Here is a 15,218-nt window from a genome sequence, read left to right as displayed (position 1 = left end):
CAATTATACTTTGAACGGACAGACACGTTTAAAGTCCAGGTGATAGTGTCTGAAGCAGGCTATTGCCATATTTACTTGCAGCAACGTTGCTAGAGTTATTTGAGATTAGCCTGGACATACTATGGTGATGTTAGAGAAGGGCAAGACAGAGAGGCCGCCAGGAGACTTGAGCAAGAGTCGTCATGCAGCCTGGCCAGTCTCTAGAAGCTAAAACACGAATCAAGCCAAGTTATTTAGCACAGGAAAAAAACCCCACACAACTGTAATCAGAAACAAAGTAAATCAATCCTTTTCTAACCTATGAGCCTGATTCTCAAAAGCATTTATGCGTGTAAAACTGGGTTTTAGGAATGTAAATGCACTTTACCCATGTAAAGTTGCTACAACGTATGCCATTGAATTATCCATAGGTTTTACCTGCACTTAATGGGGGTAAATGGCTTTTGAAAATTGCTAAGATAGTTTGTTACATTTACCTGCACAGCTCCTTTGAAAATTCCCCTGTTTCTGTCAAGATATATTTATCCGCGCTCTGCTTATCCTTTTTTTTTTTCTGTTTTCCATCTTGGCGCCTCCGCTCATTCCTTCTCCTCTTTCCCAACTTCTCTCGTCTTTCTGCCCTCCTTGCATTTGCCTTCTTCAGTCCCTGTTCTTTTTCCTTTTCTAGCCCAATAAAGGTCTGAACTGGGTCCTCGTGTTATTCTGAAGACCCCCCTGGAAAGCAGCCGAGCAGGGAGACGAGTGAGGGGCCAGGGTCCTGTTTCTTCTGGCCACTTGTGCGCCACCGCTTGACGCTTTGAGGAGAAAGCCGGCGCTAGAAATGCTAAGGAAAAAACTTCTCTTCAGCAGGCACTGGGCAAGGCCCCCGAAGTGCAGAAAGCAGGCGGCAACAGGCATCCCCCGCCCCGCATGAAATGAAAATGCACGAGGTCGGAATTCAAAGGCTTTCTCCGGGTAACTCTTTAGAGAGTTTACAGGGCAAAAACTGAGACGCGAAAATTCCACCCCCCCTGCTGCCTGGCTAAAGAGTTTCCTGGACAAGATTAATCAGGTTAAAACGAAGCAGTAGTGGGGTCGTTGCCGGGATATTCAGTGCTACTCGGACAAAGTCTGGTCGGAAACAAATCCTTCTCTAAGGTTAGCGGATCGCTCATTCAGGGATTGTTTAACTGAATATCCGGGGAAAGCTGTCCGGGTAACAAAACCCAGGAAATCTTCCTGCTCAAAGGCCTCGGCGTGCCCTCCGACCCCCCCCCCCCCCCCCCGGGCACTGCTGTCTGTAGGAGCCACAGGCTCTACCTCGCACACTCAATCCGACTGCTCCACATTAAGCACGGGGTCGCAGGTGACACGGGGAGAGCAATTTTCAAAGCCATTTCCTCAGGCGGGGGGATGGACGGACGGACCTTGACCTGGGGAAATGGCTTTCTGAAACTTGCCCACCCAATGCATGCAGGGAAAAGCACAGACACAGTTTGACCGGCAGTAAGGGGGGGCGGGGGAGGTATTCCTGGGGGCAGGGTTAGGCTGGGGTTTGAACTACACCTGGAAAATCCAAGCGCACGTGTGCATCTTTAGTCGGGAAAAGTACCCACACAGAAAAAGTCCAAAAAGCACGAGTAGAGAGTGCAGGTACTTCATCCTTCAGTAGTTTTGAAAGTGAAAGCACAAGCCCGCTTTTACTTTGAAAATCAGTGCAAATCACGTGGGTGAAAAATATCAGCGGACTTTGCAGATAAGCAGGCAGCTTGAAAAGTTGCCTTCTGAGGGGTAAATTTATTAAAAGTTGCTTGTGTTAAAAGACCCATGCACGTGAGTAACTGGGTTCAGCGTGAGCAACTCTTGTTTTAAAACTGGCAAATTACGCACACGTATGCACAGGCGTGCAACAGAACGAGAGAAAAAAAGGGGCGGAGCAGGGGCAATCCAGGGCGGAGCCAACATTGCCACATATAAATCCCTATTTCTGCGCAGGTCGGGCTGTTACCTGCATATATTTAATTCTTCTCTTTATCAGGTGTAAGTCAGAATAAAACTCTTTATAGCCAAAAACTGACAGGATGAGAGGTCTGGGTAAACTGGGCGAGTGCAAGTTGAAGAACCAGAGGGGTCTCTATGAACTAGAGATAGACTGGGCAAACTGGTCATTTCCTTCACCCACGCATGTTTTAAAATCTGCTCGCTTGTGCGCGTAAAAGCCAAGTCCCAAGGAAACCTATGATAATAACGTTTCCTTGTGTAATTGCTTAAAATTAGGAGCACACATATGCGCTCTAGGCTTATTTTAAATAGTATGCATGCATCTGCACAGACGATTTAAAATTCCAGTGAATATAACATAGTAACTTAATAATGACAGCAGAAAAGGTCCAAGTGGCCCATCCAGTCAGCCCAGCAAGCTTCTTACGGTAGCATCTTCCACTCCATGCAGTTACCCCCAAGTCTTATAATAAGGGTAGTAATATCTGCAATCAATCAAAAATCAATTACCTGTCAAACCCATAGATTTCTGCCAGCAACATTTTTACTGGGTGAGGAGCCTTCTTGATAATTCAGACAATGCTGCTTGATGTTCTTTGCTTTGGGACTTGGCCATAGAAGCCAGCCTGTCCTTTTTCCCTTATGTCTGCGTGTCAGTACCGAAGACCGTAAAAGTCAGGGCCCATGTAGGTTATTGTCTGTATCCAGTTCCCCTTTCCCCTACCGTCAAAGCAGGGAACGACGTTGCAGGTGTTAAAATCATCAAGGTTACTGATTGAGGGTAGTAATCCCTATGCCTTCTGTTAAGGGTGGTAATTGCCGCTCCGTGCAGGTTACCCCCATGCACCCTCTTCTCGAGTCTTTAGGGATCCACAGTATTTATCCCATGCCCCTTTGAATTTGTTGACTGTTTTCATCTTCACCACCTCCTCCGGAAGGGCATCCCAAGCACCCATCACTCTCTCTGTGAAGAAATATTTCCTGACGTTGGTTCTGAGTCGTCCCCCCCTGGAGTTTCATCTCTGACCCCTAATTCTACTGTTTCCTATCTGACAGAAAAGGTTAGAAGATCGTGCATCATGAGGACCTCTCGAATATCTGAAGGTCTGTATCCTATCTCCCCCAGCACTTGTTCTCTTCCTGGGTATGGGGGCGCGCACGTGTGCTCGTTTTAAAGTTACCGTCCCTGTGCATCACACGAGGGCCGACTCCATGCCTCAGGCCGCAGTGCCGGAGACCAACGGGGCATGCGGCAGATGCAAAGCAATGCTCGAGGGGAGAAGGCTGCTGTTATCATGGGAGCTATGCAGCGGCCAGGTAGGAGACATCAGTGAGACTTCCTAGTGCCACCTGGGCCTGCCGTCTTTTTTTTTTTTTTTTTTTGGGGGGGGGTGGGGTGGACGGGACTATAAAAACTGAGGCAAGTGGAGGGAAACCCCCTTTCCATCAATCAGCCACCGGGATGCAATCTGCAGCTTCCTCCGACAGGCGGCTGCTGCCCGAGATACAGCACAAGCAGAAAGGACTGAACATCATGAGATCATATTTAAAAGGTTGCGGTGTGCATTATTAGTTCTCATTAGGTGCACGCTCTGGAAAAATTAGCATACACCACAGCGAGTAGAGATTTCTTTGGATGTTGACATTCCCTGCCTCTGTGGCATGAAACCATTAGCGGGGAGGAAAAGAAGAAGAGAATCTAATTACCGACTGCTCTTTTGTTGCACCGAGTTTGCCCCGCGGACAAGGGGGAGCCGTGCTGATTTGGCTGCCACGCGCTTTTCGGTTGCTCGGGAGCCCGACGGCGAGCTGCCGCTCGGATTAAATCCGCGGCTCCAGGCCTCGCCACCCCCGCTATCAGGCCTGCCCAGGCGGCCGGCCGGCAGGATTAGTGCTCCGTTTTATCTCCCTCCCTCGCTTGACGTCTCGGAGCCCGTGCCTGAGTGGAGGGAGGCGGCAAGAGATCAAAACCTGCCCTACACCCTGGGGTAAAGGGGCTTAAAAGAAAAGGGAACACGCAGGAACATGGGCTCTGGGTGGGGTGCGCTTCTCTGATTAAACAATGCCCGCTGGTTTTAATTAGCCCTTCAGGTCCAGCTTCTGTTTCCCGGGCCCCAGCGACATCAGGAGGGTTATAGGTCAGCGTTCCGTGTTGCCTATCAATAAAACAGTGGTAGGGGGAAAACGGGCAGGCAGACGGAGCTGAGGGCAGGGGAGGGATTCAGGTGCCCTGTCCCTGGGCCCTTAGGGAATTTCATCTCTGAACGGGTGGGGCATTAACCCATGCCCTGCTGTCAGACGAGAGGACGGGAACTTTGCCCCTGAAGCATCGCACTTTGATGGCCACCCTCCAGAATACGTCCGGGTGCATGAGAGGCGTCATTATTAAGAAATAAAGACGCAGGGCTGCACTTGTACAAAATACTGATGTAACCACATCTTCAGGTAATAGCGAAGTCATTCTTGTTCTCTTGGGGCCAAAGGCTAGCTTGAACTCTTTCACACAGTCTCCTTCCCCAGGTTCTGGTTCTTTTAATGACCGGGGGGAGGGGTGGGAGGGCTCCTCCAGGGCCCCAGCTGGCAGGGGTGACGCCTATTTCTTCTTTTCCCTGGGAGAGGTAAACTTTGTTTGCCACTGTGGATGTAGAAGGTGCCAAGAACAGCACTGGAGACTCTGGGCGAGGGTCCAAAATTAAACTTTACTGAAGGCGATTTCTGAACCGTGCATGACACGGCTCACGTCACTTATTTTCACCCAGATGGCCGCTACAGTTCTTACTCTCTGTGTTCGTGCACGGGCCTCTGTATCTTTCCCAGGGCAAGGGACACCCTCGCCATCCGGGGTTTGGATAAATGACGATCCCAACTGGGCAGGGGTATCCTGGTTTGGCTGGAACCCCCCCCCCCAAGTCTGGAGAGAAAAAAATTGGAGTAATGCGGTCTCTTCACAGAGTCCCTGATTTCTCTCTTCCAGGGATGAAAGCTCCACGTGGGGGTCCTCGGTTGTACAGTAAACTCGATACTCATTCCGCTCACAGTTCATGATCTCCTTTACTTTCTCGAATCCCGCGATGGGGGAGGGGATCCACTTGGAACGCGCAGCTCTAGATGTCCCTCCGGAGGGCCAGGAAGAGGGGGGCAGCAAAACTCTTCCTCCTAGTTCTTCTGTCTTTTTCACCACCATACCTCACCTCTGGTCCTCCAGGAGATTGCGGAGGGGCCAGGTCTTCCCTGTCCTGGGCCCCCCCCCAGGTAGAGCTTTCCCCGTGACCTCCCTCTGGGCTCCTCCTGTTCCTGCTTCCAGGTCCTGCTCCGAGTTCCGGTCCCAGTTTGAAGGTCCACTCGCTCCCAGCCAGGTCCCGGGACTTTAAAAATGGCACAGTCTGCCTGGAGGACGGCCCCGATGTGACATCAGCCCGGGTTTCACCCGCTGCACTGCACGGTGCTGCAACTGGGCTGCCAGGAACCGATCCGCTCTCAAACTAACATCACCGGCCTGGCGCACGAACCCTCCAGCTCACCGCTGAAGACCTGTGGGCACCCCTGGCATTCTTAATTCTTTGCCCCTAAAGATGCAAAAGGCATGGCAAAATTCCTGTGCGCATTTATACTGCATGCAATGTTTTTAAATTACACTTAAATTGGTTGGTAGAACGCGTTATTCACGCACAGAATTCTTCAGCTTTCCCAAACATTTTTTCAAGGTCTACAGATTTCTAGGAATTCGGGATTCATTTCCCAGTAGAATCATCCCTTCTGGAAGAAAGAATTAATTTCCACATAAATTAACTACAATGAGGCCCATATTTAGTGCCGTCTGTCCAGCTAAGTTGAAAATATGCCACTGCCCTGAGCGCCCCTCGAGATAGCTAAATAAACGTTTTTCTGGGTAAAATGTTACCTGGCTAGCACAGGGGTGGGGTGCTCTGGGGCGGAGCCAGCAGCCCCGCTGAGTTAGCCCGATAAACGTATCCAGCCGACGTTGATATATATAGCGGGGATATTCAGTGGCACGGGTGCTGCTTTAGAAAAAAACTTGCGTCTTTGGGGGTCTTAGCACTTCTTGCTTAGAACTGTCAATACTTAAAAGACTCGGAAGAGCTGGAAGACAAACCTGCAACAGACGATGTCAGGATTCCCAGAAATTCTGGATTCCAACGCTAGAGCTTAAAATAATTCTCTCTACTCCCTCCAGCCCAGCATCCTCTTAACAGGCACCGATACAGGGGGTGCATTTTAAGAGGATGCTGGGCCCTGAAAAAGATCCCCACCCAGACCATGCCTCCCATACTGCGCTTCTCGTCAATCAGGCACCGAAGGATCCTTAGCAGGAGAACACCAGAGATCAAAACAGGACCTGCGGTAGCGCAGCAGGCAAGCAGGCTGGACCTGGAGGTTTTTGTCTGCCATTAGCCTGGCTGCCCGCGCCCCGCACGCTCACAATGATGGTCGAGGTTGCGTCTCTGTGCACGGGAGCGGGATGCGTACACCGGACGCAGGGCCAGAGAGAACCTTTCCCGAGCAAAGCCGGGCAGCCGAAACAAGTGAAGTTCTGAGTGACCACGGTGCAACTGTACTGGGAGCTTTAGGGACCAAATATTCCTCTCATGCCCCAAAGCCAGCTGCGAGTGAGCAGGATGGAACTGTACCCTCCACGAGCAGTCTTTTAATAAAACCTACTAATTGATTCCCAGTGGCTGGCCAAATCTGGCATTAACATTTCCCCTCGGCAAGAGAATTCAGTGCAGTGAATGCGAGCAGGGGGTTTATTATTGATGGCCATTACAGCGGGACCACAGGCCAGGCGGCTGGAATTCATTTGATTTTACTTAACTTAAGGCATTGATTTTTTATTTTTTTTTTAAGTCCCAGGTTTCTGGTGCAGGAGGGAACTGAAGAGGGGGATGAATGACTGATAGCTGATGGGACTCTCACGTCTTCTGGCTCAGAAGATGGAGGGGCTATTAAGAGACCAGAGTTAGAACTGTGCGAGCTAGGAGGAGAAATAAAAAGGTCAATGAACAAGTTGAAGGTGAAACCTTTTTATTGGGCGAACTTAATACATTTGTGATTAGCTTTCGAGGGCGACTTGGATGGAACCCCCGGGGTTATAGAGCACATCGCCGAATTCCCTCTCCTAGAAATGGCGCGAGAAATTTAAAGGCATGCCGCCTAATCCTGGCCTTCTCCGAGAGTTTCGGATCCCTCTTATGCCCCGAGGTTCATTCTTCTTGCAGGGAGTTTTCTACAGATCTCTAGGAATTTAACCAAATAGTATAATTATTATAGCTGGCAGAACAAAAATCTCTCCAGTTTGATGAAATTAAAATAATGTATCCTTAAGGTTTTATCTATTAAACATAATTGATTAGGTATTACATATGCACAGCAATTGCTTCAGTAATTCAAGACAGTCATGTTTAGAGATGATATATAAATCCAAAATAAACAAAATATCCAGTTATTTCACAGTGTCTGAGATGGCACAACAGATCAATGGACTAGAACCTTGCAGAGATTTGTTAGTTCACAATATTACAGGCTATCTAACCCCTGATTAATTGAGAGTAACAGCAGATCTAAGCTATATTAAGAAGAAGTTAAAGTCTGTTTCTTACCATGCTGATAAGCAATGAGCAGTATCTGTGTGCTGGTCAGCCATGCAGGAGGTCCATGGCTCAATGCAAGAATCCCAGCTCAGTGTCCACAGGCAGAGAGGCAGGCAGGCTCTGGGATGGAAGGCATCAGCTGTTGGTGATGGCATGGCATTGCAAATGGCGGGCTGGCTGGCTCCTGTGTCTGCTCTGGCTTATCTAGTAGCCAAATTGGCACAGTCAACGCATATGGATGAGGGCCAAGCAAGGCTTTTTGATGGAAGAGACTCTCTTTTTTTTTTTTATACAAGTGAAGAGTTTGTCTTTGCATAGATGACTGTATAGTCTCAAGAATGTTTTAGAGACCCGCAGTACACCCAGGCCAGTGTCCAACCTCTTTGCTTCAGGCACCTTACGACAGTTTACTGCAGCATAGGCAGGTCTTGTAAGAAGGCACGGAGCAGTAGTATCTCAGAATACCCCAGAGTCTTCCATCTACAGAGAGAACAGGCTCCTTTAAGACCTGGCCTGAGAACTGTGTCCTGAACTGTGCCTATACTCTCCAGGGAGAATTATAATGGGCGTTCAATTTTCTTAGTGCATGTGTGTGTGTGTGTGTGTGTGTGTGTGTAGAGGGAAAATTGCCTTTACCACTCAGAATTTCACATCGCCTCCCGACGGGACATCTCTCAAAGGAGGAGGATCCATAATCCTCCCAGGAGCTCATGGCTTCATCAGAAGCCCGGCGGGTTTTTTTGTTCTTTTTTCCTGCCGTGCTTCCAGGAGATTGTCTCGACTTCAGTTGCTTCCCGCTCTGGCTCCTCTCAGAACACTGAACCCAAATGTAGCATAACCTTAGGGCATTACCGCTATGGACTTAAAATACGGGAGCTCAAAGCAGGTGGCTGAAGAGCAACATAAATACATTTCTAATTATTTCCCTGTTCAGTTACATTAAAAATTATTAAAAAAAAAAATAATAATAATAGTCTGCATCACCCTCCCCCCCCCTCTCCTAAGGAAACCAACTGTCAGATAGCGGTATCACGACTTTTGTTCTGACTGTATGAAAATCTTAGGGATAAAATAGGAGACTGGAGCTCTAATGATGTGACTGGCTCAGAGATCACTCAGTGGCCATCCCTGATTTGGTTGGCAGCGACATAATCCAGAGGGGCAAGTGATCAGTTGCGATAGGGATAAGCTAAGCAGTCAGCGGGTTAACTCTCTGCAGAATAGGCAGAGTTAAAAAAAAACAAACCAGTAATCAAGGGCTAGGCCCGCCCAGCGGTTCAGCACTATGCAGAGGGACCTGGGTTCATTTCTCAGGCCTGGCCGGGGATGCTGCCAAGGCAGCACTCACAGCCTCTCATGGGGGGCGGGGGGGAGACTCGGCCATCACTCGGTGGTGACACCTAGTGCCTGCACTAGCCAACTGCGCCACATCTTGGAGCCCCTGGCTGAGGAACGTCGCTGCGAATGGGAAAAATCTCTGTGTAGCCGCGAATGAAAGCTCATGGCACTGTAGCCTAACAGACCCCGGATCCAACTGAGTTGGAAGCCCAGAAAAGCAGTAAAAAAAAAAAAATGTTAGACAAAAAAAAAATCACAACTTATTAGTTCAGCTCTGTGTATTCTGAGATGGGGATAAATCAGGTGATCACTTTACTGTCACAACTAACATTTTTATTTTTATTTGTTATATTTTTCCCCAGGGGATCTTAATGAATACAATTTTTAACTGAGGTCCAAGATGGCCACCGAGTGTGTCATCACGCACGATGCACTAGTAAAAGCATGAGCTGGAATGCAAGCACTTTTATTTATATAGGATGAAAGCCAAGGCAGAGGAACAAACCACTGACCAGCGTTACTGGGGAACTTCCTTTGTTTTGTGTCAATGCAAAACAAAAATGCTTAGTACATCTGGACCTATGAGGTCATCGGCTTTCCGGCAGTCTGTTCCCTTATCACAGTACAAGAGCTCGGCCTAAAGTGCCATTTTCCAACTCAGTTACAAGTTTCAGGCAATCCTGGCCTTGCTTTTGGCTATGGATCAAACGCTGTTGCAACGGTAGTCATATCTGCCACAAAACAACACAATAAACACTCATTTAAGCATTCGGGTTCTAAGAACATCAAGAAATTCAGGGCAAAATGTTGGCTGAACATAGCCCTTGGACTATCAGTCAGCATGGCGGTAGACCAAGGATGCATTTAATAGGGAAAGGAGTGAGGGAACCATTAAGCTCTGAAGTGTTTAATAATAAATGCGGGGCATTAAAGCACAGCCGCAGTGGCAGGAAATCTGGAGGTCCGGCCTCATGCTTGGCTATAAAGTTGCAACTTGAAATGCCAGAGGATCGACATATCCAGTGCCCTGTGATTAATGGGCAGCTTAGATTTCCCAGTTAATCAGTCTCATTAATCTTGTGATTCTGCACTTCAAATATGAATCCATCTTCACAAGCCACCACCTCACTGTCTTCCACTTGCACTCCTCATTCCCCACTCCTAACATCTTCCGCCCGTCCCCTTCAAGTGCTGATAGATCATTTAAGCAACAGGAGTGAAAGCTGGCAATGCCATACATCTCCGTCTGGCTGGGTAAATGAAGCTTGCGTTCCACTGGCTGGTCTCACTGTTTGTCCCAAAATGCACACAATCCTTCACGTTTAAAGGACAGCCTCACTTGTCAAGTGCAGGGATGCAGGGCAGGAGAGTGCGGCTCCGAAGGGCCGGGACCCGCCCCCCCCCCGGTGAAGTCCTTCCTCCAAACGACAGAAGTCACTTTGTGACATGAGACTGCCGGGGTTGCTCTGTCGCTCCCAGCTCGGTTTCTGCTCAGCCCCTTTCGTTTGCCTGGCTCTAGGGCTCAGGAACGGGGGGGGAATCTAAATTCAGATCCTCTGTCGGTCAAGGCTGGCCAGGCCTGAGCGCACTACAGACGTGGCGCGCTCAGGCCCGGGGGGCCCGGTGAGGGAGGGGACATGGCTGGTCGGCACTGTGGCAGCCTCTGCCCTCCAAGAAGTGACGATGAGGGTGGATTCCTGGAGAAGGCCTCCTCCAGCGCTTGGACTGGCAAGGGATTCCGTAGATCCATTCAGACGAGCCAACTGGGGGTAAGAGATCCAGCTGCTCCTCTTAGGAAATAGAGATATTCTCTTCTCCACCCCAAACCAAAGATTATTTGCCCCCTCACTTACTGCAGTGAAGTCCATTGGAGATGAAGACATTCTCCTATTGTAGCAACAATAATTTAGCTTTATGCAATGTCTTTCATCCAAATAGGATCCTAAGATGCTTAATAATTTAATATTTCTGAGAGATGCATACAGGCAGATTTGGGGTAGAAAGTCCGGCTACTCATTTTGGTGCCCGCTCTGTGCAACTTAATAATCAAGGGTAAAGCTGCAAAGACTCCAGGAGGTATAAACCGTCCAGCGCACATAAGCACACAGGCAGCTACTGCAGCAGACAAACACTCAAGGGTCCTTTGGGAGTTTAACCACATGAATATTTGTGAGATATTTGTCCCCTGTGCTTGACCTGAGAGAAATGACTGCTTTCAAAATTTCCCACCCGGTGTGGGTGCAAATTTAAATGCATAGATGGACTGTGCAGGTAAACTTACGCCTGCACGGGAAGAGGCATTCTAGGGGCGGTCGGGGGTTTGCATGCTTATTTTTCATTTTCAAAAGGGATGCACAGAAGTTCTGCACCTGGACAAATGGCAGGGGTAAGTCTGCAGGGGGACTTTTTCCCAGTTCAGTTTTCAAAACGGAAACGTTTTGTTCTCTGTTAAGCCTGCGGGTAAAAAGTCCCCGCACAGCCTTTCCCGGAGCCAGTCTTAAAATTGAACCCCTTTGTGCTGAATTTGCTATTGGCGTGACCCAAACACGAAGCTGGGATTAGAAGTGAAGGCACCAGGCCAGGGGAGGGCACGGTGAATCCTAGCTCAGGTCTTCTGCTCCCCAAACTGGCTGAAAGTGGGGGATGCTGCAGAGGCTGCACTCGGAGCCCCTCTGGAGAGAGGGAGACATAGCCCTCACGCAACGGCGACACACGGTGGTCGGACTTAGGTTCACGATTCCAGAGTTCCAAGAAGGATCCTTGGTGCATGGTCCTTGGCCAAGGGCCATCGCTACAATGACTTGGGGGGTAGGGAGAGTTGTGAGGGGATAGGAAATAAAATCACTGGACAGCTGTGAATGAAGGATAATGGCACTGGATCCCAAAGGAGCAGGCGTAACCTGTCCAAGTCCACAAAGTAAACAAAAACTGGTGCACAGGCTGATCCAGTCCTGGTTTTACCTTATTCCCTGCATGGACTTTTCTCAGGAAAATCAATAGGGACATCAGAGCTACAAGTCCATGCGGGACTGGATCAATCCATCCTGAAAATCTGGAGCCAGTCTTCTCCCAATGTTCATATCCTGCTAAGGTTTCTATTTCTTTCTCTGTGAAGGCATCACAGTGTTATAAAGAAAAGAAAACTAAACTGCAGAGTGTGAGTGTGTGTGTGTGTGTGTGTGTGTTACTGAGGGACAATTAATGCTCCCAGGGGTTATATGAAGATGACTTGACAAATCCACCACATGCCCCTACAAACATTTTCTACTGATTCTACACAACCGGATGCAACACTGTAGAAATTACAGAGCTGTACTGAAATGCTACTGGGGTATTCAAACCAATTCAGAGAATCTGTAGAGACTGTTGTTCAGTTTCCACTCTAAATGTCTAGGGTTTAGGCAATAAATACCCAGGACTGGTAGAGTCCCCCTTTTAAAACTTGCTATCAATCAATTAAAGCTCCTCCAAGTCTCATTGCATCTCTTTAGCAAAACAACCAGCCGTAGCTCCAAGGAGCTAAAGCAATGGAGTTGCTGAGTAGACGGCTAGGGGACCTGCCTTTTTCCCCAACCCTAGTGGTTCCTGATGTGAGGGAGCAAGAAAGCGTTGCCTGGCAACAGGGTCCTTCCAGCTCCGACAAATGCTTGAGCTGGGGGGGATCGAGATTATTAAGAGCTAGCAAGTGACAACCAGCTTTGCCTTGGTGAACTCAGTTGTATGTACAGCTGTCACCGTAAACCGGAACAGACCGTGTACTCTTTCCATGAAATATGCATTACAAAAGAATGGCTGCAGACAGTCTGACTGATGTATGGGGCACCATATACAACCCAAACCATATGTGTGCTATTAAGGTTAATTTTACGTAAACATCTGCAGGTGACTGGGAGTGAAGGGAAGAGAGTGACAGGAAAGAGGATATTGCGAAGGATGTCGCCTCGCCCTCAACGGGCCCCATAGAGTTCAGAGGACCAGTGATAAGCAAATCAGACATTTGGCTGACTCTGAGGGAAATGCTACAGGAGCTATATTCTGACAGCTCACCCTGAAAACAAGCTTCTGCATCCACTGTGAAATGTGACACAGCAGAGATTGGCAGGTAATGGCACACCTCCCCCCCACCCCAGTTGTCTCTGCCTACACCACCGTGCCTGAAGATTAACTCCCAGCTGTCGGCTGCAAAAGCTCGGACCATCTGCACCACTCGAGCTCTAGCCATGACCATCCTTTGTCCCTCCCCTTCCCCCACAACCTACAGCCATCGTTTTTAAGTAAGCTCCTGAAATGCCACCAATATTTAAAACCTGCACTAAATATAACTCCATTAAAAAAAATTCACCAAAACTAAAATAAATAGTGAATTATTTTATACGGCGCAAGGGAAATCGCTGGAGGACAGACTGAAGCAACAGCTTATGCGCCGCCGTAAGATTTTAGTTTTGCTTTCCACAGCTATTAGCAGAAACCAGTTTTATCTCTGGATATTTAATGGAGTAGCTCGTCTCAGGGCTTTGATGGCCTCCCGAGTATCGAGTCTGTGTTAATGGCCTAACCCAAGCAAGCACTCCCAGGTGACATAAAATTGGAGACCATAAAACAAAGGATTCATTTGTACGCCTGATTAAGTGCTTCTTTATTTAGTCAAGGGTCATCAAAACTAGACCACGCTAATGTCTTCCACCATGGTTTGCTTCAGTTTTGCCTCATAACCAAAGCATATCTGACATATCTCGCGTCTGTATTTTTATGAACTATTTTACATTGCTAATTTCTCAAGAAACTGGCCATTCCAAAAGGTCACCTGAGTCTCATGGTTTGGGTGAAATTTGTCACCCAGGCAGCAAATCTCACCATTTTCAATGAACGTCTTGCTGAACTTTGTCTGAAATTTGACTTTGGGCCAAATTTTTAGCCACGAAAACTCAAAAAAAGTTTCCCCAAGGATTGATTAAGAGAGGCCATCAGGCAGCGTCACAGAACAACAAGTGATGCATTGCTGCTGCTTTTCGGCCGTCACATGCCAATGCTGCACAGCAGCTGCAGACGTGCAGTTAATGGGCTTGGCCCCAGGGCGCCATTAAATGCCAGCTGATGGATAGGTCCCAAGAGGCCCAGCCCGTGCTGCCATTACACAGCTCATTACCTGAGACAGGTGTCCGACTTCCAGGTAAAAGCAGATGATGAATGCGTTCCAGCCAACCCAGAGCATCAACCACACGGCGTACTGCAGGAGAAAACACAGAGCAAAAAACTCAAGAGATGTGCAAAGACAAGAAAACTGGACTGAGAACTGCATGGGACTTTCTTCTCCACTATGTTACAAACAAAAACAAAAAAAAAAATGGGGGAGAAGCAAGGGATCCTATGCAGATCGTGATACCTTCTGAAAAGGGGAGAAATGTGGTTTCAGAAGCTCCTATACATCCTCATCTTTGGGTAAATTCTTAATGCTGGGCCGATAAAGGTTTCACGATCTGCACAGTCTCTGTTGTCCCTTCTCAGTGGATCATGCAGGCTTAAAGAGCAGCATCGTGCTGCACAAACTTGCCGCCTGGCTCCCATGTCGTATGGAACAGGCTCACCCAGTCCCGCCTTTGCCCCAGTGCACAAATGGATTTGTAAGGGACAATCAGAACTACAAGTCCATCCTCATTTGTTTCACGCTTTTCCAACTGAGGAATTCAAAGCGTGTTAGAGGAGTTGAGGGATTACATTTTAAGTCTTACATGTGCAGATAAAGGCCATGAGCCTATTATCAAGCAGATTGTTGTACACAGGTACAGAGCTGTAGTAGCACAGCAGTAACAATTATACACATTTTCAGTTTTTCCAATGGGTGGTTTTTGGTTTTTTTTTTAGGGAGCTGGGAGGGGGGGGGGGGGGGTGGTGGTAAATTCCATGCATGTAATGGGGCCCAAAACTCAGGATGGGATCAGCCTGTTCCTTACAATATGGAATCAATCACAAATAATACCCCAAACAACACAACAAGTGTATTCCAGTCACCTAAATTGTATACAACTCTAAAATTGTGGTTCAACTGGTCTGTATTGACTTGACACAATAGCATAGCCATCAAATTTTGTAGGCCCCTTACTCATAGAGTATGTGATCCACAACAGATTCTGGTGTGGTATAAGGTCACCTTAATTTATTTAAACAACTTTTATGCATTTTTTTAATTTTTATAAACTCAATAAAATTAATGTCCCAAAAATGCTGATGAACTCCAGATTTATAGCGCCAACTTTGGCTCCTAATCTGCTATATTTCAAATCGTAAGACGCA

General features: G+C 48.0%; 1 protein-coding gene across 1 annotated transcript in view; it reads right to left on the bottom strand.

The window, feature by feature from the left end:
• Positions 1 to 15,218, bottom strand: part of NKAIN1 (sodium/potassium transporting ATPase interacting 1) — a 192,390-nt gene that overhangs the window by 23,494 nt on the left and 153,678 nt on the right. The window contains exon 3 of the mRNA XM_029620108.1: positions 14,074 to 14,154. Within this exon, the coding sequence (XP_029475968.1) occupies positions 14,074 to 14,154 (81 nt within the window). The remainder of the gene's footprint in view (positions 1 to 14,073; positions 14,155 to 15,218) is intronic.

Source organism: Rhinatrema bivittatum, chromosome 11 (genome assembly GCF_901001135.1).
Source record: "Rhinatrema bivittatum chromosome 11, aRhiBiv1.1, whole genome shotgun sequence".
Taxonomy (NCBI): domain Eukaryota; kingdom Metazoa; phylum Chordata; class Amphibia; order Gymnophiona; family Rhinatrematidae; genus Rhinatrema; species Rhinatrema bivittatum.
The sequence above is the reverse complement of the archived record's forward strand: the minus strand, read 5'-3'. Positions and strand labels throughout refer to the sequence as shown.